Genomic DNA, 27,974 nt, shown 5'->3' with positions numbered 1-27,974 from the left:
CGGGTCTCGAACCCGCGGGCTCAGGCAATCCACTCACCTCAGCCTCCCAAAGCGCGGGATTACAGGCTGAGCCACCAAGCCCGGCTGTTTACTGGAAATTTAAAAAGAACATTTCATACTGATAAAAGGAAGGGGCAGTTTATCAGGAAGACATAACAATCATAAATGTGTTTGTGCCTAATAAGCTTCAAATTATATAAAGAAAAAATTTGACAGAATTAAATGGAGAAATAAATCTACAATCATAGTTGGAAGTTTTAATACCTCTCAGTAATTGATAGAATTACTAAACAAAAATCCAATAAAGACACAAGAGATGTGGTCAACGCTATCAGCTATCTTCACCTATTTGGCATTTATAGAATAACTATATCCAACAATTGCAAAATACAGACATAGCTCAGAGATACTGCAGGTTCACTTCCAGACCACCACAATAAAGAGAATATCACAATAAAGTTAGTCACATGAATTTTTTAGTTTCCTGGTATATATAACAGTTTATACTGTACTCTATTAAATGTGCAGTAGCATGATGTCTTAGAAAATGTGCATTCCTTAATTTAAAAATAATTTATTGCTAAAAAATGCTAACAATCATCTGAGCCTTTAGTGAGTTATAATCTTTTTGCTAGTGGAAGGTCTTGTCTCGATGTTGCTGGCTACTATGATCAGGGTGGTGGTTGTTGAAGGTTGGGGTGACTGTGGCAATTTCTTAAAATGAGACAATAAAATTTGCCACATCGATTGACTCCTCCTTTCATGAACGATTTTTCTGTAGCATGCAGTGTGGCTTCATAGCATTTTATCCACAGTAGAAGTTCTTTCAAAATTGAAGTCAGTCCTCTCACACCCTGCTGCTACTTTATCAACTAAGTTGATATAATATTATAAATCCTTCGTTGACATTTCAACAATTTCACAGCATATTCATCAGGTATGGATTCCATTTCCATTCCATTTCACTTTCTTTGTTCATCTATAAGAAGCAGCTCTTCCTCTGTTAAAATTTTATCATGAGATTGCAGCAATTCGGTCACATCTTAAGGCTCCGCTTCTAACTCTGGTTTGCTTGCTATTTCAACCACATCTGCAGTTGCTTCCTACACTGAAGTCTTGAACCCTCAAGATCATTCATGAAAGGTTGGAATCAGCTTCTTCCAAGTTCCTGTTAATGTTGATTATTTTGACCTTATCCCATGAATCACAAATGTTCTTAATGGCATATGGAATGATGAATCCTTTCCAGAGGTTTTCAATTTACTTTGCCCAGATCCATCAGAGGAGTCACTCTCTATGGCAGCTTTAGCCTTATGAACTGTATTTCTTAAATACTAAAACTTAAAAGTCAAAATTACTCCTTGATCCATGGGCTACAGAATGGATGTTGTGTTTGAAGGCCTGAAAACAACATTAATCTTCTTATACATCTCCATCAGAGCTCTTGAGTTTCTAGGTGCATTGTCAGTGAGCAGTAGTATTTTGAAAGTAATCTTTTCTTATCAGTAGGTCTCAGCAGTAGACTTAAAATATTCTGTGAACCATGCTCTAAACAGATGTGCTGTCATCCAGACTTTGTTGTTTCATTATAGAGCATAAACAGAGTACATTTCGCATAATTCTTAAGGGCCCTAGGATTTTTTGGAATGGTGAATGAACTTATTGGCTTCAACTTAAAGTCACCAGCTGCATTAGCTCCTAACAGTAGAGTCAGCCTGTCTTTTTTTTTTTTTTTAGAGCTTTGAAGCCAGGCATTGACTTCTCTCTAGCAATGAAAGTCTTAGATGGCATCTTCTTCCAATGAAAGGCTATTTTATCTATATTGAAAATTTATTGTTTAGTGTAGCCATCTTCATTCATTATCTTAGCTATATCTTCTGGATAACTTGCTGCAACTTCTACATCAGCACTTGCTTCACCTTGCACTTTTATGTTATGGAGATGACTTCTTTCCTTAAACCTCATGAACTAACCTCTACTAGCTTCCAACTTTTCTTGTGCAGCTTCCTTACCTCTCTCAGTCTTCATAGAGTTGAAGAGAGTTAGGGCCTTGCTCCAAGTTAGGCCTTAGCTTAAGGAAATTATCTTCTATCCAGACCACTAAACTTTCTCCATATCAGCAGTAAGGCTGTTTTGGTTTCTTATCATTCATGTGTTCACTGGAGTGGCACTTTTAATTTCCTTCAAGAACCTTTCATTTGCATTCACAACTTGGCTAACTGTTTAGCACCAAGAGGCCTAGCTTCTTGAAACCCTATCTTAGCTTTCAACATGATCTTCAGTAAGCCTCATCGTTTCTAGTCTTTGATTTAAGGTGAGAGATGTGCAACTCTTCAACACTTCGAGACCACTATACAGTTTTTGATTGACCTTATTTCAATATTGTTGTGTCTTAGGGAATAGGGAGATTGGGGTGTAGGGGTATTGCTGGTCAGTGGAGCAGTCACAGCACACATTTTGTCAATTAAGTTCTCCATCTTCTATGGTCATGGTGTGTGGCACTCCAAAGCAATTACAATAGTAACATTAAAGATCACCATAACACATACAATAATGAAAAAGATTGAAATATTGTGAGAGTTACCAAAATGTCACACAGTGACAAGAAATGAGCACATGCTATTAGGAAAATGACTCCAGTAGACTTGCTCAGTGCAGGGTTGCCCCAAACCTTTAATTTATAAGAAACACAATATCTGTGAAGTGCAGTAAAGCACAATAAAACAAGTTATGCCTTCACATTTCTTTTAGATGCCCATGGAACATTCACCAAGGCAGACCATATGGTGGGCCATCAAGCCTCAGTAAATTTTCAAAAAATGAAATCACAAATCACACATCTGTGCTCTCAGACCACAATGGAAATTAAAATAGAAATCAATAATGTACCTAGAAAATCCCCAAATATTTGAAAATTAAACAACATACTTCTAAATAACCTGTGGTTTAAAGAAGCAATCACAAGGAAAATTTAAAAATACTTTGAGTTGTGAATAGGACAGCATGATAACTGTAGTTAATGATGATATATTCTTGAAAAAGGCAAAGATAGTACAGTTAAGTATTCTTGCTGCAAAAATAACTATGTGAAGTAATGAATTTATTAATTAGCTACATTTAACTATCCTACAATGTATATATACTTCGCAATCTCATGTTGTACACAATAAATACATAACAGTTGTATCTGTCAGTTTAAAACATAAATAAATAAATAACTTTGAACTGAATGATAATACTGCATCAAAGTCTGTGGGATACAACTCAAGCAATGCTGACAGAAAAATATGTATAACTTTCAACACTTATGTTAGAAAAAAGGAAGATAAAATCAGTGACCTAAGGTTCTACCTTAAAAAGTTGGGCAGGTGGAGGGTGGGTGGAGAATAAAGCAAGTCCAAAGTAAATATATGACAGAAAGCAAAAAAGATGGGAAAACTAGGGGTGGCATTGGTTGCACAAAAGTTGGACATGTGAATACCTCATAACCTAGCAGTTTCACTCCTTAGTATTTCCCTAAGAGGAATAAGACCAAATGTCTGTACAAGATTATTCATAGCAGCATTATTTGTAGTAATCCACACTGGACATATGATGCAAATGCCCATAAATATTAGAATGAATAAATAAATTTTGGTATATTCACAAATGGAATACTATGTAGCCATAAGGCTGAACTAACTATAGTTCTTCAGCTATAAGTGATAAACCAATATAGCTGTATCTTACAGTTAATTTAGTGGAATGAAAAAAAAAAGCAGATATGAGAGTATAGATTATATTATTCAATTCACACAAAGTTCAAAAGCCGGTGATATTTGTATGTGCTGGTTAAAAGCCAGTCAGTGTCCACCCTTAGTGGGGGATCATGAATGGAATTAAACCTAAGGAGGCTTCTGAGGAGTTAGAAATGTTTGGTATCTTGATCTGGGTACTGATTTCATGGATGTGTTCCATGTGGGAGAATTCATCAAGCTATACTTATGTTTGTATACTTTTCTACATATATGTTATACTTCAGTAAAAATGCCAAAAACCCCCATGGACAATATTTAGATGACATATTCCCATAAACTCCAAAACAAAAACAGGTAAGGGAAAATCACCCATAGCCACAAGATCCACAGGTTATTGACGTGTGTAGGAGAAAGCAGGAGTTAATAGGCCATCTGAAAGACCTGACAAACAGAATTCCAAAACAGCATATTCACTAAAAAGTGTGGCAGCCCAATTTAAGAACAGTAACTGTGGCCAGGCACGGTGGCTCAGCCTGTAATTCTAGTACTTTGGGAAGCCAAGGTGAGAGGATTGCCTGAGCCCAGGGATTCGACACCAGCCTGGGCAACTTGGTGAGACCTCGTCTCTACAATAAATCACAAAAACTAGCCAAGTGTGGTGGCATGCGTCTGTAGTTCCAGCTACTTGGAAGGCTAAGGTGGAGAGATCGCCTAAGCCCAGCAGGTTGAGGCTGTGGTGGCCGTAAGCATGCCACTGCACTCCAGCCTGGGCAACAAGAGTGAGACTCCAACTTAAAAAAAAAGAACAGTAGCTGAAAATGGGAGAGGTAAGTACAAGGGACCCATAGTCAGAAAGTCTGAAAGGGATCTGAAACTGAAGAAACTCTTGAAACTGATCCACCAGATTTCCCTTCCAGGACAGGGTCCCACACTGAGGAGAAATCCTGAGAGTCAGATTGAAATTAACCAGGACAGGAACAATAGAAGAAAGAAAGAAAAAGTCCACATTAAAGTGGGAGAGAGGACCAGAACTAGGAACTCTAATCAAGCAAATCATCATATTCCTTTAATCTACATCAAAACAGCAGAAAGGGAGCCTCTGTGAAATAGAAAAGCTACCCTGAACCATGCTTCTTTCTAAAAGTTTGGGAAAACTTGTGATTTCACGTAAAAATGAACAACAGATGATGATTGTTGTACTACTCTGAATATACAAAAAAAAAACACTGAGTTGTATTTTTTTTGTATTTTTTTTTTTTTTTTTTGCTTTGGAGTCTCACTCCGTTGCCCAGGCTGGAGTGCAGTGGCATGCTCACGGCCACCCCAGCATCGACCTGCTGGGCTCTGGTGCTCCTTCAGCCTCAGCCTTCCAAAGTAACCAGAACTACAGGTGTGAGCTATCATCCCTGGCTAATTTTTGATTTATTGTAGAGACGAGGTCTTGCCAAGTTACCTGGGCTGGTCTTGAACCCTCAGGCTCAGGCAATCCACGCACCTCGGCCTCCTAAAGTGCTGGGATTACAGCCTGAGCCACCAACCCCGGCCTGAATTGTACTTTTTTAAGTGGGTGAATTTTATGGTATGTGAAATATAGGTGGAAAAAATGAACAGAAAATTATCAAAGTCAAATCCAACACAAAATTATAAGGGAAAAAAGACTCAAAAAGCACCCCAGAAACACATGCTCAAAAAGCGGAACAAATCTGAAACATATTTAAAAGTGAATTGGAAGATATTCAAGAAATAACATAGGACATGAAAGAACAATGTAAAACAGTATTAGAAAACTCAAAAATGTGGCAACAACTTGGGGAAAATGAAAAAGAATCATTTCAGAAATGAAGGCTAAAGTAGAAGGAAACAAGAATGAGTGAACACAACAGAAAATGTCTTACTAATTTATACTGAATATTGACAATGATAGTAAAAAAGGAAAATGTCTTACTCTGATCAAAAGAAGGAAAATTTGTGAAATTAAAAGAAACAGAGATAAACAATTTGAGAATAAGTGACAGATATTAAAGAAAACCTGACATATGGATAATGGGATTATCTGAAGAAGAAAACCAAAGCAAGGGAAAAGAATAAATGCTGAAAGCTAATATTAAGGAAACATTCCTGGAATCTAAAAAAGGGAACTCCTCTTGGTGTTGAGTGTGACACAGCCCACAGCAGACATGGCAGCACTGTGTTCCAGGGCACAGGTGCTCGGAGTAACTGTGGAACTGGGATCCCAGGCTCAGTGTCTTGTTGAACTACTACAGCACCTGTGACGTGGGCACAGGTTCACGCTCATAGGCACAGTGGGTGCAACTCTCCCATTAAATTCAGCACTGTGACTCTGAGGTACTCCCCAGTAGCTTGGGCCCAGGGACAAGGGTGTAGCTGTGATTCTGATCCTTAGGGTCATGGCTCTGGGGAAGAAGGGGTGTTTCAGAGGCTCAGGCCCCAGGGAGCAGGGCACAGTGGCAATTCGGGCACCAGGAGAGAGATTACTGCATAGTGGTGACTCTGGACCCTGAAGTCACAGTGACATAGCAGTAGCCCAGGCTCTGTGAGACCAGCTGCAGTGGCAGCAAAAACCCAGGAATGGTGAAGCACAACTGTTGCTTGGGCTCCAGGGGTGCAGGGAGCAGGGCAGTGTTGAGTTCACTCCCCAGGGAGGTGGAGCATCTCAGCAACCCAGACTCCAGAGGACTGATCCAGATCAGGAAGGTGGGGTGCTGCAGCTGTTCAGCCCAGAGAGCATGGTGTACAGATGAGCTAAGGCTATGTTTCCCTGGGAAGGCCGAGGGCCATGCTTCACACAGGTTAGAGCACCATGATCACAGCTGCTCTCCTGAGCCAAAGTTCAATTCCTTTGTTCAGGCACCAGGAGGGTGTGGCTGCTCCCTCATCCCAGATGTGGCTTCTGCTAAGCCTAAGTGCCTAGTCCTGGACCAGCATGGACTCAGGTACCATGGTCACTTGATAAGAAAAATCACACCATGTACCTGAGAATTTTGACCCAGAATGACCAACAAAACACATTCTAATAAAATTACTAGACTTTAAAGAAAAATGCCACGGGCATCTCAGCAAAAACAGCAGGTAATATATGAGAGATTGCCCTCAAACTTTTCAACACCCTTACTTTGTGCCAGAATAAAAGAGAGTAGATGATATTTAAGACACTCAAAGGGAAAAACTGTGAGGCAAGGACATTACATCATGTAAAACTGACTTTCAAGTATAAAGGGTACAAACATTTATCAACATGGAGGAATTCAGGAAATATTCTTCCCATGATCCCTTCCTGAGGATTTTGCTCGAGAATGAGCTTCAGAATACCAAAATGATGAGCGAGACATTGACATAAGGACTGGTAGTGAGCATTAAATGTAATAATGAGAAAAATAGGCAACACTATGTTGAGGGATATCTTGCAAAGTACCTGGTAAGTATGAGAGGAGACCCAAAAATCGCTGGAATGTATTTATTTTAAAATATGTATTCTTACATATGTAAACTTCAGTCACCTTTAAAGTACTCTCCATTTGAGGTGATACACCATTGAGATGCTTTTCCACTGCTCAAAACAGTTTTTGAACTCGTCGATTTTGATGCCTTTTTGTTTCACCTCTTTCACATCAGCAAAATGTTTCTCTTTGAGGACTTTTTTTCATCAGGGAAACAAAACAGTCGCTCAGGGCACGATCTGGTGAATAGGGAGGGTATGGCACAGGGGTCATGCCGTTTTTGGCCAAAAACTGCTGAATACTCAGCGTGGTGTGGGCAGGTGCATTGTCATGGTAGAACAACCAGTCATAATTCAGGATGTTTCTTCCACAAATTGTGAGACTTACAGATAAAAACTTTGGTTGACCATTTGATCCAGAGGAACAAATTCCAAGTATACTACAAGGAGCCTGCCCTCCAAAAGATAATTCCAGTTTTGGGGGCTCTCCCTCGTACTCCTCAAAACTGTTCAGTTTATCAAAAAACAAGTCTGAGAAACAGTTACAGGCCAGAGGAGACTAAAGAGACAGATGACTAAATGTCTTATGGTATCCTGGATGGGATCCTGGAACCGAAAAAGGACATTGGGGGAAATCTAAATAAAGTATGGTCTTAAGTTGTTAATATTTCAATGTTGGTTGATTAGTTGTGACACATAAACCATACTAACGTAAGATGTTAACAGTAGAGGAAACAATGTGGATATGTGGGAACTCTACTATCTTCTCAGTTTTTCTGTAAATCTAAAATTTCTACAATTAAAAAGTTTATGTAAATTTTTAAAAATTGCAAATGGTTGAAACTCATCGAATATGTTTAAATCCATGAGTTCATAATTATATTTTAAGACAAAAATTAATTATCTAACTTCAGAGTATGATAAGGAACCCATTTATTTTCCTGAGAAGTGGTAAAGGGAAAGTATCAAGTACTTATATTATCTTTTTTGCTGGGTAATTGAATAATAGCTGATGAGGGGAAGCCTCTTTTTATGCATGTATTCCAGTTAATAAAAAAGAAATGTTGGTTGGATGTGGTGGCTCAAGCGTGTAATCCCAGCACTTTTGGAGGCCGAGGCAAGAGGATTGCCTGAGCCCAGAGGTTCATGGCCAGCCTGGGCAACTTGGTGAGACTTCGTCTCTACAATATGTCAAAAAAATTAACCGGGTGTAGTAGCACGTGCCTGTAGCTCCGGCTACTTGGAAGGCTGAGGCGGAAGGATCATGTGAGCCCAGCAGGTCGACTCTGGGGTGGCCTAGAGCCTGCCACTGCACTCCAGCCTGGGCGACAGAGTGAGACTCTGACCCGAAAAAAAAAATGTTAACATTAAGAATATTGCATTTTTTAAACCCCCAGTAAATTAATGGATCCCAGCATTGAGCATCAACAGCTCATGACATCATAGCAGATGAAGGAACACAGCACCACCTATAATCATGCTGAAGGGATCAAATCTGAGTCAGATCAAGCCTCAATATCCAGTTGCCAATCTGCAGGAAATGCAAAAGGACATGTTAGACTGCATCTTGAGTATGCAATCAGCAAAATCCAGGCTTTGGGAAACTACAGGTCAAATGCCCCAGCTTCTTCAGTAGAAAACTTGTAAGGAAAGAAAGGCATGGAGGGGGGACCTGTAGATTTTAAAAGATATCAAAATATTTTTAAGTAGGCAAGGCTAACCTCAAAAACTTGCTAAGTGAAAGAAGACAGGCACAAAAGACCACATTTACATGAAATGTCCAGAATAGGCAACTCTATAGAGATAGAAAGTAAATTAGTAGTTCCATGGGTTGGGGGAAGGGAGGGAATGGGAATTAACTGTAAATGAGCACAAGGACCTTTGGGGGGAGTTATAGAATTTTGAAAATTGGATTGTGATGGTTGTGCAACAGTATAAAAATAAACATTGATTAAATAAAATGAATGTACAAATGGGCAACTATGGTATCTAGTGATGCACACTTGGGTAATAAGGCTGTAATAAAGTCTAGGAAGTTATTACTGTAAAAAAGGGTATTGTGGTTACTTTTGCAGGGGAAGATGAGTTGTGGTTTGTATGATGCACACAGAGAGGTAAAGGAGATCTATTGCTATAAGACCAGCTTATAAAAATTTGTTTTTATATATGTATAACAAGTTTCTGTATAAATAAATATATATATAACTTCTCAGACTTTTGGCTAAGATCAAGTGTAGTATCTGTTCTTATCAGTTTAATAAATATATATGTGTGTTTGTGTGGTTTCTGCTATCTTTTATAATAAAGGGTTAACACCAGACTGTTAAGCTGTTAGAAAAGATCAGATCCCCATATACTTTGTTCTTCATCATAGTAAATGAGACTATTTCTCATGGGAAAACCCAGGGTAGCCGGGAAAATGCTGCTTTACCTCACATAGGAAAAAAAAAAACAACGCAAAAGATAGATGTAGCATTTGGTTTAATTTCTTTGGGATGTACACAGCATGGTAAGTGCCATTTGGACATCAGAGCCTGTTTCAGTCACGTGTAAAATAATACATGGTTATTCTTTTCTGGTAGATCAAACTGTCCTGTGCTTTTCAATTTTTCACACACAAAATTGTATAATGATAATAAAGAAAATGAATGGAGAAGGAAAAGTCACCTGCAGTCCCACCCCCTGGCAATCCACAAATCATAAATATTTTTTGACTTTAGTGTTTTTGGATTGCTGGGATTTCCTGATGGTGGTGGTGGTAGTATTTTTTTTTTTTTTAGGGGTGGGGGAGTGTTGGCCATTTTGGCAGTAATCATTTTCCAAAATAGAATTCATTGTAAGGGGCCCCTTTTATGTTTTTGTCTTCCTGTGGAAATCACTCAAAACATCCTTCCTTACTATTTTTTAACATGTGCTATATCAAGTAATATGAGTACTCTCCTCACTTCCACTGGGCCCAGGCCAGGCAGCTAGCTACATTCCTGTTCTCGTTGTATGTGGTTATGTTCGATGGAGCTGAGGCCTCTAACATCGCTTGCTAACATTCCCTCAATCTCTCCCCTCCCTTTCTCATTTTTCCACTTTAGAGGAGTTCAAAAAAGCAGCTCAGCAACAGGAAGATCAAGAACAAAAGGAAGAAGAGGATGATGAGCAAGCACTCCACAGAGCTCGGGAGTGGGATGATTGGAAGGACACCCATCCTCGGGGATATGGCAACAGACAGAACATGGGCTAATCGTCCCGTTATACAGCAGGACTACAGGGTGCACGCCTTCCCTGCCAAGGAAAACCATGCAGTCTTCCCCTCCCTGGACTCCTGCCTTAGCTATGTATGATGAAGGCAAAGATGTTAAATCATGCTTTGCGCTCAATCAAGTGTCAAATGATTAAGTGTGTATTTGTACCCTAGATGATAAGCCAGTAATCTTGTTTTGGCATTATCATCCTCATCATGGTGTATTCTAATTTCTTAAGTGGAAAGAAAAGAACACTGAGACATGGCTCTGTATAATTAATGACTGTATGAATTCTCTTTAAAAAATAATAAAAGCCCCTTCTATTACATGAGCCTGTGCAAGAAATATGGCTATTGGCTATTTGTTTGTTTTTTTGAGTTGGAGTCTCACTCTGTCGCCCAGACTGGAGTGCAGTAGCGGCTCCCGGCCACCGCAGCCTCGACCTGCTGGGCTCTGGCGATCCTTCCGCCTCAGCCTTCCGAGTAGCTGGAATTACAGGCGTGCGCTAACCACGCCCGGCTGATTTTTTTTTTTTTTTGATTTATTGTAGAGATGAGGTCTTGCCTGCCCAGGCGGGTCTCGAACCCGCGGGCTCAGGCAATCCACTCACCTCAGCCTCCCCAAGGCGCGGGATTACAGGCTGAGCCACCGAGCCTGTCTTGTTTGTTTTTTGAGTGGAGAGCAGAGGCATTTAGCTGGGGTTCTTGGGGCTTATGGGGAGATACCAATTATCTCTCTTTGATCTGTCAGAGCTGCCGAGGCTTTCTCCTTCCTAGTGGGCATATCGTGTGAAGTTGTATACGGAGCGACACCTCATACCATGAAATAACCCAGAACTCTACAAGGGGAGATCACAAATGCCAGAACTCTCCCTGCCACACAACACTATTTTCAGGAATTACAGCTATAGGTGAATGGATCATACAGGGTTTGAGTCTGTTTCCTAGTCTTGTCTATCCAGTCCTCTTTGCCTTGGCCAGGAGAAATGAGGCCAGCAACATGTTCTAAGAGTCATCCTTGTGTGTGTATCTGAGGCCAGGGTTTTTACTCCCATGAAAACATTTGCCACAACCATTAGGGTGAAGACCAGCCTCAGCCTCAGCCTAGCTCTTAAATTGGCCTTCCTAGTCTATGCTGTGCAATACTTAGCACAATTTGAACTGGTGGACTAGGTAAACATGCTGTGGTGGTTGGTTGGTTAACTACTTAGTGAATTGCCTGCAATCACACAGGTAACTGGGTTTGGAGGAGGGAGACAGCACAGATGACATCGTAAGATACCTACTTTCTGGTCTGGGGTACAGAAAAAACAATGTCCTCAGCTCTTGGATTGGCATCCTATAAAAGTAGCCACGTGTTGAACCAAATGATCTGCATAGAAAACACTTTTGTTCTGTGTCTTTGGTACAGAGGTTTTCTTTTAAGAGGAAAATGACCCAGTCTTCCGATTCTAGCTTCTGCAGTGTAGCTTAGGAGAGGGGTTTGCGAAGGAGACTCAGTTCCTTCTTGTTTATAGGGTGATATGAGAAGGGCTGTCAGGCGATGAGGAGGAGGTTGTGTTTCGTGGGGGATGACAAAAGACTCCCAATAATCTATTTGTATACTGCTTAATAAAGGAGTTATCTCACCCTCACAACATAAGTTCCTGAAACTGGGAGAGCTCAGATTAAATCCCCCAAGGATCTGGGAAGCATGCAACATTTTCAGTCTTTTCCTATTGTTGCCAGGCTGCTTCTAGCAATGGCCTACTTCCTGCTCTTGAAACTCCACCCTGAGTTCATTCTGTCAGGTTGGGTGACCTCCTTAATCTAAGTTCATTTAAGATTGGTCCTTCCAGAAGGTCCAGCTCAATTAAGCCCCCTCACACAATCTAATATCTAAGAAGTTTGAATCTTGGTTTTAGAAATTGCAGGTTGTGTGACCTTGGCAATAAAACTTCTCTGAACTGCTTTGTCCTCCGTGTATGTAGTAGATAAGCCCTCTCCTGGGCTGTGAGAATTAAATGAATAATGGCAGCTGTTATAACAAGCTCAGGCACCTGAAGAATACATGCTCTTTGTTGGCTGAATGACTGCAGTCTGTCCACACCGAAGAGCAAGGAAATGGACAAAGGGGAAAGGTTTTGGGCCCCTAGTATGTGCCAGGCACCGTTCCATACTGTTAATACAATGACCCTGCAAAGCTTGATTTCTTCAAGTCCGCAGTAGCCAGAGGTGTTACGTTGCTGTCATTTTCCCTGTGCTTCCCAAGGCTGTGCTTTTCGTTGTGTCTTAAAGCTGCTGAAAAGAGGAAGCAGCTTTGCAAAGCCAAAAGAAAACCATCACTTCAACATCCTTGGAGCTCTAGAAATTCCTCTTAACTGACTCACCAAAGAAAAGATTATGTCAGCCCCTCCTCCAACCCCCTCAGCTGGGGGATGAGGAGACGCAGGCGGCGAGCGGACGCACCCTCCTCCACTTCCTCCCCGCGCGGTCTGCCCGACAGAGAACCCGAAAAAGCACCACCTTCTCTACTCCCACCAGAGGCTAGGCCTCTCGGGGTCCTAGAGGGAGCTGGGTTTGGCAAACTCCCGGAAACGAGAACTTAGAGCTCCCAACGTTAAAACGACTTCATGGTTTGCAAAATGCTTTCACATACGCTGCTTATTTCATTCTCACAGCCTTAATTTTTCACAGTAGAAGCTGGTTCTGAGAGATGAAGTCAGTGATTGACTTCAGTCACGGCTAAAAATCGGTGGGAACTAACAGATCAGTTTAACCAATGCGTTTGCCAGCTGTGGCTCTCACGTGGAAGCCAATTAGACTTGGAGAAGGTAAGTGCCTGGCACTAGTTTGTTTGTTTGTTTGTTTATAGGTGGGGGGTGGGAGAGAGTCTCACTATGTTGCCCAGGCTGGCCTCAAGTGATCCTCCCACCTCAGCTTCCCAATGTGCTGGGATTACAGGTACGAGCCACCACGCCTGGCCGTCACTAGTTCTTTTAGTGCCATTACAAACTGATATGTCCTTTCCACTCTTGTTCCCCTTAACACTCTCGTGAGAAAGACGGGGTAAGGAGTTGGACATGAGCTGATTTCAAGCCCAAGAAGTTAGAGCTATAGAGTCCTGGTTAAAGTCTCCATTCTCGGGGTTCTGCCACTCCCAAGCTGGGTGACCCCAGGTGAAGCCTTCTGTGCTTTAAAACAACTTGAAAAGGGGGAAACTTGGGAAACTACAACCACCTCTCTGTGTCATCCAAACCCCAAAAAGTCCTCCTCCACTTGCTCTGGGCCTCCGGTTTTTTCATCAGCGCCACAGACACATCGTCACCCAATTCTTTTGGGCACCCTACATCAATAGGGTATTGTTACCACTGTCTCCTTGCAAAATAGCTCTCCCCAGCACCTGCACATCATTTCCTCACAGGTTCCTTTTAACCCACTCATCCAAGGTGCAACTCAACTGGGCACACACAGTTCACTCATGTTTCCTTACAAGAAACCATGGGTTCTAGTCTCAGCTCTGCCACTATCTTAGCCCCTCCAAGATGTAGTCAATATCTGCCCTACTAACCTCACAGGCCAGAATGGGGAGCAAATGAAAACAAATACTCAAAAACACTTTGAACAATTATAAAGCACGACCCAAGAATAAGGAGTGAGAGTAGTAAGCTTTTGGTAAGCTAGAGGCATGGAGAAGGGGATGCTCTGTTTTTTCAGTGCAGGGTTTCGCAACTTTATTTTAACCCTGCCCCTCCCATGCTTTCGCAATCTATCTTGTAGACATCACCACCAGCCAAAGGTTTATGACATAATTTTCTTTGTGTGCTGAAACAACCAGCAAAGGAGAGAAGTATGTACAGTGGAAACTGAGAACTGGTTTCTACATCTCTATCTGCTAGGTATACATGTGTAAAATATGTTGACGGCCAGGCTCGGTGGCTCAGCCTGTAATACCAGCGCTTTGGGAGGCCGAGGTGAGCGGATCGCCCGAGCCCGCGGGTTCAAGATCCGCCTGGGCAGCGAGACCTCATCTCTACAATAAATAAAAAAATCAGCCGGGCGGTAGCGTGCGCCTGTAATTCCGGCTACTCGGAAGGCTGAGGCAGAAGGATCGCCGGAGCCCAGCAGGTCGAGGCTGCGGTGGCCGGGAGCGGCCACTGCACTCCAGTCTGGGCGACAGAGTGAGACTCCAACTCAAAAAAAAAAAAAATGATGACAAAGGTACGTGAAAGGATGATGGGCAAAGTCTTCAGTCTCAGTGTATTGTTTCAGCTGGCAACAAATCCCTCAAAGAGAGAACTGAGCAATGTCTTAGGCCAGCCTAAGCTAGTAAAATACCAGGAATCAAAATAATAGCTACCATGTATTAGGCACCTACTATATACTAGGAGATTTACATATAATATTTCTAATCCTCACAACAGCCCAAGGTAGATATTATTATAGCCTCAGTTTGTAGAGGAAATTGAAGTTGAGAAGTGATTTCCAAAGACCACTAAGCTCTAAGTGGTTGAGCTGGGCCTGGATTCCAGGTTGGCCCGAGGACATACAGGGAATAATTCCTGGTGGCACACTGCTTTGAGGATAACCTCTCTCCTTTCTCTGTCCAAGTTTCGAGCAACATCAGCATAGCCTGCTGGCCCCTTCAGAAGCACTTCTGAGACCTGCTCACTGAGGAAAATCCTCACCTCAGAAACCTGTTCCTCCTGGGACTCCATGTTCCTCATGCAGATGAACATCCCTGCACTCAATGCCAAGCCCACCTGCTCTCCCCATCCAGCCCTAGCTGGGCTTTGTTCGAATAAATCTTTTAAACAGCCTCTCACTCAGGAGTTCCTACATATTTTCTTTCTTTGATTTTTTTTAAAAATGGGGTCTCACTCTGTCGCCCAGGCCAGAGTGCAGTGGTGTGATCATAGCTCACTGCAGGCGATCCTCCAACCTCAGACTCTCGAGTTGCTGGGACTACAGGCACATCCTACCACACCCGTTTTGGGGTTTTTTTTTTCATTTTTTATTTAGAGATGGAGTCTCACTATGTTGCTCAGGCTGATCTCTAACTCCTGGGCTCAAGTGATCCTCCCACCTCAGCCTTCCGAGTAGCTGGGATTACACACCCAGTTCATACATATTTTCTAAGCCAAAGCACCCATTCATCTACCAGGCCTTCTAGGACAACTAAGACCAGACCCAGGCCATGAGTGCATGGGGTTTGGAGAACAGGAGCTGGGAGAAAGAATATCTGCGTGAACTCTGAGGCCTTTCAACATTCAGCAACAGATACAGCCTCTGCTATCCTGTTGTCCTTGGTCCTGGCTCAGAGGGACTGAGAGATTTGCAGAAAGACTTCCTCATCAGCTTTATTTAATCTGCCTTCCCCTTTCCTTGTCTATCTTCTCCCTGGGTAAGCGCCACTCCACCTCTGGCTTCCCTGACCACATCTATAATGAAGGCATCACTAGCCCTGACCTATTTCATTGAGCTCCCAGACCTATCCTATCATCTGCTACACAGCTCATCTTGGTGAACAAAGGGAACTCAAATTCCACAGTCTTAAAATAAACTCATCACGTTTTCCACCCCTTTCTCTCCATCAGAACTTCTTATGGCCCATCACCTACTGAGTACTCATCTTATGAAGCTCAGCATTGTTTCTGGCTTTTCCTCTGGACAAAGCAAGCATTCAAATGTTTGCTGAATGAATTATCGAATGAATGAGTCCCATCATGAATCATACATCATCAGGCAGATTCATAATAATCCAACCTCTTTCTTTTCATATTCAAACAACTACATAAAAGAAAACTCTGAATCCCTTTGGAGCCTTAAAGCACCAATCATTTCTCTCTCAGACTGATAGATCATTCCAGTCTATCAATGAAGAGATCAATTTTTTGCCAAGTGCATTTAATATGGAGGTCTGCTTGATATTCTTCTTTTAAAGCTTAGTATATAGTACTACAGAGTATACCTTATAAAATTTTAATGACTTAATGACTGCAGATTAGTCTATAATGTTGCTATATAATTGCTTACTTAGCCAGTCCCAGATTTTGAACATTGAATTGTTTCCAGGTTTTTCCTGCTCATTTCTTTATTCAGTAAATCACCTTATTTGTTTGTGCATTCTAAAAATATCCCTGGAAGAGGAAGAAATATTGGGTTGTTAGAAGCCAGGAGTGGGGAAGACACTTTTCACTGAATACCCTATAGTTCCCTGTGAATTCTGAAACGTAATATACTGGCTATTCAAAATATATATGCCAAAAGCCTACTGTACACCAAGCATACTAGAAACTGTCTATACAGGTGGGGCCCAAACTCCCAACCCTGATATGTACTCTCCCAAAATATGTATAATGTACTTTGGGAACCAAAAGGAGAGAGCAGGTAGAGTCTCAGAAGACATTTTCACTGACATTTTCACTGACCTTGCAGGGTGGGTAGGAGTAAGGCAGGCTGATAGGGTAGTGCTGTGGGGGAAAGGCACAGAACAGGAAAGGACACTTCCTGTTTGAGGAACAAGGCTGTATCTGGTGTGGTATGAAAGTGATGGGAAATGAGACTTTCAGGAAAGGCAGAAACCAGTGTGGAAATCACCCTGGACCGGGTTCTGGGGTCCAAATTTGATCCCAGAGGCCATGGTAACCTTTGGAGGATTTGAAACAAGCCAGAGAGATGGTAAGCGCTTTTTTCGGCAGCAACTCCTCTAATTGCAGTATGGGGACCAAAGGAAGGAAGACAGGCAGGCAGCAACCTGCTGTAGTCCAGGAGACAGTAACAAGGCCTGAACTAGAGGGATCAACTGTCCCAATTTGCCCAAGGCCATCCTGGTTTAAAGTCTAGCATCCTGGGCAACTCTTCAGTCCAGGCAAACAGGCAGTGTTGGTCGCCCTAGCCTGAACTAAGACCCTGAAGGCCACTGTTCTCCAGGGTCCTTGTCTACCCTGAGAAGTGAGCCAATCACTAATGCTTCCAGGGGATTTCGAAAGTTCCCTCTTCTCCCCTGTCCTCTGCCTCCATGGGCCCCTCCTCCAACCACCATTCCTGGGTCTGCATTTACTAGATTCTAGACCCACTGACCTCAAGACACAAAGAGATTTGTGAGGAGAACATCCCTATTTGCCACTTTCCAACTTTCTCTTCTTCTTCTCTCCACAAACCTGAGGCTTCCATCAAACTAAACTATCTCCTGCACCAAAGCAGTGTATACTAGGCTACCACAGGAAATATCACGTTCCCCACTTCTCAACCTGTGGGAGCCCACTGCAAATACCACTTCCCATAGCTGAATACCAGCACTATTGAACAGCTCCCGGGTGGCAGACACTGCACAAGGAGCTTTTCTAACATTGCTGCTAAATCTCACAGTAAATGAATATGATTAATCCCTCTCACCAGATGAGGAATCTGAGATTCAAAAAGAGAAGTGTCTCATCCAAGGTCACAAAGCTACTAGCCTTACCCTCTGTCTCCTTTGTAATTATCCAATGGCCTCAATCCTTGTGCTGATGATGTGTGCACTTCTTTCATTCCCTGCCCCTCCCAACCCAACATGCACTTGTAAACCTAGAACAATACCAGACTTATAATACGTAGGGTCCCAATACAAATCTGGTGAATGGAGGCATTAGGTATGTTCCTTTTAGAGTACCTAACCTGGTGTTTGGCATTAAAGAGGTTCTCCATTCATATTTTTCACTGAACCGAAATTGCAATATCTAACCATATAACAGGGAGAATATCAGAAGAAAACTAATTATGGCAAAACCTCAGCTATCCAAAGTTTTCTGGAAATGAGTCAGGGGCTGCTTCTTTCTCAGTGCAACCCTTGCTTCTACCATCTTTTCTGAGCTTCCAAGTCCCATTGATCTGTTTCCTTCCGTTTGTCTCTTTGTCTTTCTGTTGCTTCTTTGAAGTTTTTTAGTGGTCCAGATTGTCCCAGACTCTCATTTCTTCTGGTTTGGTGAGCTCATTGCAATCTTTCTTGGACTGCCCTTCCAGGCCTCTTTCGTCCAGTCCACTTCTCCTCACTCCAGCTTGCCGCCTTCCACAGAGCCTTCCCTCACCTCCCCAGGTGGATGGGTGCTTCTCTCTTCTGTGCACCCCACAGCACCCCATGCAGGTGTCTATTTTTACATCTACTTCCAACCCTGGACTGTGAGTTTCTTGAGGGTGGGAATCATGTCAACCTTAAACATTTGTAAATCAAAGCAACAGGGCTTTTGTGCTTCTTGGCAACCTTTCCTTTATTGTTGCTTACTCTGAGGCAGCCAAGCTTTTGCTTGTTAGTTTGTTGAACTGAGATTGGGAAATCATGAGTGCTGGCTCTTCAGGGTTTCCTCTGGCCTACTTCTCTTCTTGGTCTTTCTGTGTTCCCTCATTTTTATGTTCATTTGACTAAAGAGAGCACCACCTCAGCCAGCATGCTCTCTGTTTTGGAGAGAAAGGAACTGCAAATCAGAGTCTGGACCCAACACTGCCAGTCCATCTTGCTTGAGGTACCAGGAGACCTGGTCTTCCTCACTGGAGCCAGATATTAGGGAGACGTATGGAAAACGGTCTGACCCTGCCTGCCTCTGGAGCCCTGCATCACCTTGAGCCCTTTCTAGATCTCCTGCATTTGCCCATCTGAAAGTGGAAAGGAATGGATCTGTAAGGGGTCTTGGAGCTCTTGACATTGTGAGTTTTGTTTGTCCTGTGCTCAAGACCTTTTCACATCTGTGCCTTCCCTCAGAAAGACAGGCCTGCCTCACTTACCTTTCTCCCTCCTCCTCTGCAAATTCTGAGCAGACATGCTCCAATACATCTTATTGTCTATGTGGCTGAACAACCCCAAGAAGCAGCTTGAGAACCCCAGCTACACCAAGAGGAAGAAAAGAAAAAGGAGAAAGAGGAGGAAGAGGAGGAAGGGGTGGCATATCAGGTGGCCATCGAGGATACATGGGGCAATGACAGCACACCCTGGCATACCAAAAATTTCCCCAAGCTCAACTCTGAAGAATCATATTAGTCAATCTAATCAGGGAGGCCCAAAGCAGAGTGGGGGTGGGAAGATGACAGCGTTCTGCTAATCTCCCCAGAAAAGGGAGTAATTTTCCCTTTAGGACTCTTGATGCTATTTTTGTATTTGGTTTTCCCAGAAACCCCTCCAGTTATATCCAACAGACTTTTTTTAGCACCTTCTATACTCAAGGCCTTATGCTGGAAGTATTGGTTTTTTCCTGGACATGCCACAAATTCAAGTGTACAGACATTTTAATGTTTTTGTTTTGTTTTGTTTAATACCTTCCTCCTTCACTAGACTGTAAGCTTAAAAAAAAAAAAAAGCCAGGAATCATATCTGTATTCTTCCCCAGTGAAACCTCAGCACTTAGCAATAGTGCCTGGCAAACAGTAGTCACTCAATAGTGACAGAAAAAAGTAAATTCAGAGGTCTGGTACCTGAGGACAATCTTTAATTTTTCAAAGGCTAATGTACCAAAGCAAACCTCCACCTGAAACATAGAAGTTCAATAGACATTAATTGAACCAAGTAAATAGTAATAACAAAAAACAGTGCCTACTGTGTGCCAGGCCCTGTGGCACTTTACATTCATTTACTCATTTAATCCTCAGAACAACCCTATGAAGTAGGTACTATTATTGTCTCCATTTTACAGATGGAGAAACTGAGGCATAGAGGTTTACCAACCTGTATGTAACAGAGCTGAGATGTGAACCCCAGATATCTGGACCTAAAATCCATCCCCCTAATCACTATACTGCCTTCCAGCAATGAATGCTCAAACTGACTTCTAGAGAGATGAAGCAATTCCCAAAGGTGTCATATGTGGCGGAATTAGGACTGGAAGACAGGTCTGCTCTCTGTTCAATGGTTCTCCCACTTTGCCTTACAATATCCGACCACTGATACAGAGCCCCTGGGACTAGAAGCACAGAGAAGAATCTGAAGTCTAGATATCTGTGCAGAAAAACAGTTCTAGTGGGTTAGGTGGCTCTCAGTAGAGGAGACAAAGAGTAGACTCTAGGGCAGACACAAGTGTGGCTGCCAGGTCCCTTTTCTTAAGCAGGGAAAGGTGGTCAGGTGCTTTTCAGAGGTCCTATTTGAGACTTAAGCTACTCTCTCTTCCTGCACTAATTTATCAGGAACCATCCTCCCATACACACACACAGCTAGAACCACCCCAAGGCCACCTGTGCCTCACTGCAATTAGGTGCACATGGAGAAAGAATGTGTATTGGGATGATCAATTCGATAGTCTGATCTGCAAGCTGATATGTGTGTGTAGGAGGTTGGGGCGGGGCAGTGAACAGGGAAAACTAGAGGAAAGGTTTGGTCAAGCCTGACAAAACCCTAGCAGCTAATCAGACTTGGTTATAAAAGATTATAGCAAAGTATCTATAATCAACTCAGCTTAAGAAATTTTGACCTTCTGCTTAGGCTTCTTGCCATAACAGAACAGTACCATGACTATGACCTTCTTCTCCCGGCTGGATCTTCAAGAGGGCCTCCAAACCCTCTCTGTTTTGCAGTGGCTCCCAGTCTACGTATTTTTAGGTAAGTGAACCCTAAGGACTAGAGAGCACATAGAGAATAAACCAAGAAAGAGGCCAGGCTTCCCCAGATGAGCCTGGTTCCAAAGAGAACATCTGGTTGGTCCCCACCCTCTGGGAAGGACTGGGCTGACAAAGACCAGGAGTGAGGCGGCAGCTGTTCTGGTTTAAAGATCACCCCAGCCTTCTCAGGAGCTGTTCCTTATGAACTAACTGAAAAGAGTCATATTCAGGGATAGGGCAGAGGCAGTGGTGGCATGCAGAGTTGGTGTTACTAGTTAGGTGTGAGGTGACTTTCTAGTCTAATATTATTTTGAGAGAATTGTGGAGAATCTGAGGGCTACCTGAGTGACTTATTATGCAGAATTTTAAGAAAGGGCCAGTTGTTCAGTGGACTCATGGCATGGCAGCTATCAGTGCCAGGCAAAAGGTGACAGCTTCTAGCTTTTCCCAGGCAGAAACCAGGGATTTGTGGGTGGTCAACTAAGGGGCAAGCCTGAAAACTGAATGAGGAGAAATAATGTCATCCTGAAGGATGGGGCAGGGAGGAGGCAGCTGGTTCTACTCCAAGGGAGGCTATATGACTCTTAGAGCAGAGATTCTTAACGAGGGTCCTATAGACCAAGAAGTCAGGGTGGATGGTGGGGGAGGACTTTGAATTTGGTTTGATAAAATTGCCTCTTTTTTTCCCCACTAACCTCTAATTGAAATATAGCTCTTCTCTCAACAATGAATGTAGGCAATAAACCACAAAATGTTAGCGGCACCTGTGACTGTCAGTAATAGGCATCATAGACATTTGCATTTCATATTACAGTTATTGCAGGCATTTCATATATGTTCATTACTACTTCAAAATTCCAGTAGTTATTGGCACTGCTGTTAGAGATGGCCATTTAATGCATAAATCAAGAAGCACATGTGTCACTTTGTCACATTTTTGGTGATATTTTAATAACTGTATTTTAACATAATGGATTTACCTTGTAAGTATGCATATATCATTTTGTGTATTTAAAAATATTATTCAGAGAAGGGGTTCATAGGTTTCACCAGACTTCCAGAAGGCTCCATGCTCCCCAAAAGGTAGAATTATTAAGCCTTATTAAAATCAAATCACACTGAGCCCATCAATGGCTTGACTTCAGCTGTATCAACAGAAGGAAGCAATGTTTTTGTAAATGCATTTATTTCTAGTCTTTTTAATTTACCTTTGCATTTCCCTTAACTTCCTCAATTAGACCCCTTTGATAAGTTCAAGTCCTCAGTTAGGAAAGTGAGGGGCCCAGGAATGTCCTAAGAGGATGTCCTCTCAGGGCCATATTTCATTTGGAGAATGGCTTTCCATCTGTCTCTTGTGGGCTTGTATCACCATCTCCCTAAACTATTGCAATATCCTCTTTCCTGCGCCTCTAGCCTCTGGTCTCCACCCACTCCAATCTATTCTACTGCCTGCTCCTAGAAGAGTCTTTCAAAAGCATCTTTGATTATATCTCTCTCCTGCTCAAAAATAATCAGTGTTTCCCCTAGCCTACATGATGATCTACAAAGGTGTTAACCTGGGCAGTCAAAGTCCTCCTCCACCCTCTGGCACTAACCTCTTGCCAGCGCATCCCACTACCTTTCCCCTACATGAAGCTTGTATTCCAGGCAATCTATTCACCAAACAAACAGGAAATATACTCTCCCTCTCCTTCACCTCTACTCCAACTATTTCTTCCTCTAGAAAGATACCATGATGGCTCTTCCTGGACTATTCATGGACAACCCCTCCTTTGAGATATTACTCACATTGTATCTCTTCTGGAATGTTTTCCAGACAACCTAAGTTTACGTGACCTCTGAAAGTCTGGAGCATTTTGTAAGAATAGGCTGAGTAGTAGCTCTTATACCTATCTTTTGGCCCCTCTACCCAATAGGCTCCATGAGAACAGGAGCCATTTCTTATCAATATTATATTTCATGCAAGATCAAGCTCGACACTAAATTGATGATCCTTCCAGATTTCTTCTTCCTCAGCAGAAATTTTTAAGTCCACTCCTTCTTTTCTCTCTCTTTCATACATCCTTTTTTTGTGTGAGCCTGCTCTCTTTCTGTGATTCCTGGTACTATAGAAAATAAAACATCGTCTTGAGAATTAGACAGACCAGCTCTGCCACTTAGTTGCTATGAGAACTTATGCAATTAAGTCTCTATTATTTTCTATGTTTCCTTGAGCAAGTAATTTACCCTCCACCATAATACAAACGGCATAGTACCTACCTCTAGAAACTGTTCTAAAAATCAATGAGTTGAGAAAATTCTCAATAGGTGTTAATTTTCTTCTTTCAATTATAGCAATTGACATTACTTGAAGCCCAATCACATCATCTCATAAGACATTGCCAACCTTTCCACTTGATCTACAGAGGAGTGACAACCACTACTGACTGAGGCAGGCATCTTTTACTCTGACTTCATTGTACCTCAGGAAGAATAATAATAACTGGGTCCTAGAAAATTAAGCAGATAATGACTTTGATGCATTCCCAGCATTCTCACATTCTCCATTAAGGCATCTTTCACTACTCGCCCCTCTATCATCACTACGTGCAATCAGTAGCTTGGACTGAAAATTCTACTTCTGTGATTATCTTTCAAATCAGTTTGAGAAATAGTAGCCTATTTCAGGTTCCTGTTGTCTCTCATCTAAATCACTGAAACTCTTAGCTGATCTCCTTGCCTATAGTTTCTCCTGCTCTCACAATTATCCCAAATTCTCTTCCTGAAACACAGATATGACTATGCTACTCTTCTGCCTAATAATGTTTACTGGCTTCTCATTCCCTTCAGCATCAGGCCTAATCTCCCCAGCCTCTGTCCCAGCTTCATCTGTCACCAATCCATCTGACAATATCCTACGTTTCCTCCAAGATTCAACTTTAAAATTGTACCCTCCACAAGAGGCCTAGAGTTTCTGGAATGCAATAACTTTGTTTTCGACATGTATTAATATGAGTTAACACACATGAATTGCTTAAAAATAGCTGTTGGCACATAATAAAGACTCAACAAATGCTACCTACTCCCCCCCCCCACCCCACGGCTTGACCTCTCTGAGCCTCTGTTTCTTCATCTGTAAAATGGAGATCATAAAATTATCTACCTATCAGGGTTGTGAGAAGATTAAATGAGATAATGCATACTAAATGCTGAACAGAATACTGCATCATTTTCATAATTTTTATATTTACTGCTTTTACTCTCTGCCTCCCAGACCCCATGGCTCTTAGCACAGACAATTTGTATTTTGTAGGCTTAGTTAATGTTCGTTGAATTATTAAATTATCTGTTACTCCTACAAGTTCTATATTTATAGTTAACTTAGATCCAATAAGTGATGACAAAGCTACAGAAATTCCTCATTGACAAACCAGCCATATTCTTGGACTTCCGAAGGCATTGAGCCAACTGACTAGATTTGTCAGGCATTGCCAACACTGAGATTTAGGTCATCACTTTGTACCACCTGTGCTTTTTCTACCTCTAAGAATGATAGGTTTTCACTCAACTCTGGAAATAACTGGTTACCTATAGCCTTATCTGTAGCATACTTGCCCATAGCATGCATACCCTATAATTTCAGAAGGTCTTTCTGTTTGGATTAAGGGCATTGGTGAATTTTCTTCCTGTTAACTTTCACTTGCCACTTGGAGAATTTTGAAATTGAACTTTCTCCTTGTACTACAATTCAGTGTAATAAATATTTATCATGAGCCATTCTACGTGTTTGGTACCATGCTAAAGGCCGTTTTCAAGAAGCTTATTGTCTAGTAGGGAGAGGGCCAGACATATGAGTTACTAATTACATCAGCAAACAAAATGAAGCAGGGCCAGATGTCTTGAGAGTGTGCAGAGGAAGAAACCCTTAATTCTGATTACAGAGATATCAAGGAGGTGTCATTTGAGGTAAGCCTTGGAGGCTAAGAGAATTCTGATAGGCAGAAAGATGGGGAGGGAGTAGTCAAAATAAGGGACCCGAATTACCAAAAGCATAGACATGTGAAATTACATGGTGAGTTGAGAGAATGGGAAGTAGACCAAGGTGGTTGGGCCCATTTCTCATACTTTAGTCATTTGTGTTGCGCATTCTGGTTCCACAGCTGTGCACTACCTATGCTATTATTAGTTAACATGCTTTTTTATTTTTCAAATCAGCTCATTTCTGCAGCCTAAATGGATGTACTTTAACCGGAAATTTTATATCACTATCATGAATTTGTTTTTAGTCACTATACATTAAAATAGCTTTTCATTCATACATGACCTCAGATCATCTAGTGTCCCCACAATGATATGGGAACCACACTTTGAGAAACACTGGGATGCAGCATAAGGGGTGTAAGTGCATGTATTGAAAGATGGGACTAGGAGTATGTTTGGAGCTAGGTCAAGAGGGCCTTGAATGCCAGGCTAATGTGTTCAGACTTTATTCTATCAGCAGTCGGAAGACACCGAAGGTTTTGAAGGAGGCAAACAACATTACGTGATTGTGCTTTTAAAAAGTGTCTGTCAGTAGGATAGAAAATGGACTGGAGGAGAAAATATCAACAGATGAAAAACAGACAAAGAGCTGCAGTCCAGAGCAGAGGAGATCAAGTCCTAGACCAGAGCAGTAGCCATGGAGATAGAAGCAGGAGAAAGGATAGGAGAGATTTTTTTGAGGAAGGTGACAGAAGCAAAAAATGGCCTCAAAATATTAAACCTATAACATTTATTCTGAGGCCTAAAAGATGAATAGAAACACAGGCAAAGAGCTGAGCAAAGAGCCTTCCAGGCAAAGGGGCGGCATACACAGAAGTCCTAAAGCCAGAGAGCAGAATTCGTTGAAGAAATGGAAAGAACAGTCTGGTGGAATGCAAAGAACAAGGCAGTGACCAGGGACTGAATAATGCAGGGCTTTTTAAACCAGGGTTAGTCCACTGGACTTTACCCTCAGAGCCATGGGAAACCATGTTAATAGTTGAATTGTTAAATTACCATTTGTTCCCACAGATTCTTATATTTGTAATTAATTTGGATCCCATTAAAAATCACAAAGCCACATGTATGCTTCTTTGACAAATCAGCCATGTTCTTGGCTAAATGCTGAACAGTGACAAAGTCAGACTTGCATTTATTAATCCACTGTCTGCACCATGGCTTAAATGGAAGCGGAGAACCTATTTAGCAGACAGGTGGACATCTAGGGGAGAGATAATGGTGGCTTGAACCAGGTGGTAGCATGGAGGTGGGAAACAATAATTTGAAAGATATCTGGAAAGCAGAACTGACAGAAATTGGTACCTGAAGGGAAACAATAGCTAGAGCTTAGTGGTCAGGGGTACAGCCTGACCACGAAGACAAGCTGAGTTCTCAACCCTGGCTCACCCACCAGCTAGCTGTGTGACCTTGGAACTACTTAACCTCAGTTCCTCACCCACAAAATGATAATGTTTACTGTTCTCATGGAGTCTTTATGAAGATTAAGTAAAATATGCTATGTGAAACAGTTTTATATGATATGTATAATAGATGTTGACTATTACTATGTGGGGAAAGTGAGCAAGTGAGAGGAATCAAAGATAATTTGAAGAAAGGACCCACTTAGATTCGTATAGGTATCATCTTTAACTTAAGCTAGTAGTCATCAGCAATTTTTCAAAGTCGGGGTCAGGGATAAAGAGGGACATTATGTAATGATAAAAAGAGTAAATTGAGTAAGAAAACATAACTATCCTAAATGTGTATGTATCAAACAATAAAACTTCAAAATATATGAAGCAAAAACTGATGGAACTGAAAAGAGAAATTGAAAAAATTATCAATTATATTTGGAGACCTCCTCAACAACCACAAACAATCAAAACTCACCCAAAATGAAATAAATAACCTATAACTATTAAATACTTTTAAATTTAATTTTAGAAACTTAAATACCTTGGTAAAAAAGAGATCTCTGGGTCCAGATGGTTTCAACAGGAAATTCTACCAAACGTTTTAAAGAAAAATGTGAAGAGGAATAAACATTTTCCAACTCATTTAGGAGGCCAGATCCTGATACCAAAATCAGACAAAAACAGTACAAAAAAAAGAAAGAAAGAAAACTACAGACCAATATCCTTCATGAATATAAATGCAAAAATCTCAAGATATTAACAAATTGAATCCAGCAATACCTTACAAAGAATATGCACCACGACCAAGTGAGCTTTACTTGGAAATGCAAGTGCAAATATTTGAAAACCAATCAATAGAAACCCCATATCAACCATCTAAGGAAGAAAAAAACATAATCATATCAATTGATATAGAAAAAGCCTTTGACAAACTTCAACATTGAATCATGATCAAACATCTCAGCAAACTAGAAACAGAAGGAAACTTCCTCAACCTGATGAAAATCATCTACAAAAAAACCTTACAGTTAACATTACACTTGGTGATGAAAGGCAAAATGTTTTCTCCCTAAGACTGGAAGTAAAGCAAGGATATTCACTCTCACCACTTGTATTTGGCAGTATGCTAAAGATCTTATCAGTAAGGCAAGAAGAAAAAAGAAATAAAGGCATGCAGATTGGAAAATGAGAAATAAAACTGTCCTTATTCTCATGTGACATAATAGTCTGTGTATAAAATCTCAAGGAATCTATTTTAAATAAAACAAAAACTTCAAAGAACAAATGAGATTAGCCAGTCACATGATACAAGATCATACATACATATCAGTCATATTTCTATATGCTAGCAGAGAACAATTGAACATAGAAATTTTAAAAACAATACCATTTGAGCACCTCTAAAAAATAAAAAGCTTATTAATAAATCTAACAAAACAACCGGGCTTGGTAGCTCAGCCTGTAATCCCGCACTTTGGGAGGCTGAGGTGAGTGAATTGCCTGAGCCTGTGGGTTCGAGACCCGCCTGGGCAACTTGGCGAGACCTCATCTCTACAATAAATCAAAAAATGAGCCGGGCGTGGTAGCACGTG

At 41.6% G+C, this 27,974-nt stretch overlaps 2 protein-coding genes across 5 annotated transcripts in view; both read left to right on the top strand.

Annotated features, from left to right (window-relative positions):
* Nucleotides 1–10,775, top strand: part of IGBP1 (immunoglobulin binding protein 1) — a 28,420-nt gene extending 17,645 nt beyond the window's left edge. For 3 of the 4 annotated variants that reach the window (XM_008058818.1, XM_008058819.1, XM_008058820.1), the window contains exon 7: nt 10,281–10,770. In XM_008058818.1, the coding sequence (XP_008057009.1) occupies nt 10,281–10,429 (149 nt within the window). In that variant the 3' untranslated portion in view covers nt 10,430–10,770. Of the gene's footprint in view, nt 1–5,499; nt 5,506–10,280 lie in introns of all 4 variants that reach the window. The other variant, XM_021712735.1, reaches the window with a different exon arrangement.
* A 10,014-nt stretch (nt 10,776–20,789) lies between these two features.
* Nucleotides 20,790–27,974, top strand: part of DGAT2L6 (diacylglycerol O-acyltransferase 2 like 6) — a 25,240-nt gene continuing 18,055 nt past the window's right edge. Inside the window, exon 1 of the mRNA XM_008058816.1 lies at nt 20,790–20,969. Within this exon, the coding sequence (XP_008057007.1) occupies nt 20,879–20,969 (91 nt within the window). The 5' untranslated portion in view covers nt 20,790–20,878. The remainder of the gene's footprint in view (nt 20,970–27,974) is intronic.

The sequence above is a fragment of the Carlito syrichta genome, unplaced genomic scaffold (genome assembly GCF_000164805.1).
Source record: "Carlito syrichta isolate Samal-C Ts95f unplaced genomic scaffold, Tarsius_syrichta-2.0.1 Scaffold303638, whole genome shotgun sequence".
Classification (NCBI taxonomy): Eukaryota; Metazoa; Chordata; class Mammalia; order Primates; family Tarsiidae; genus Carlito; species Carlito syrichta.
Note: the sequence above shows the minus strand (reverse complement) of the source record. Positions and strands in the feature narration are given on the sequence as shown.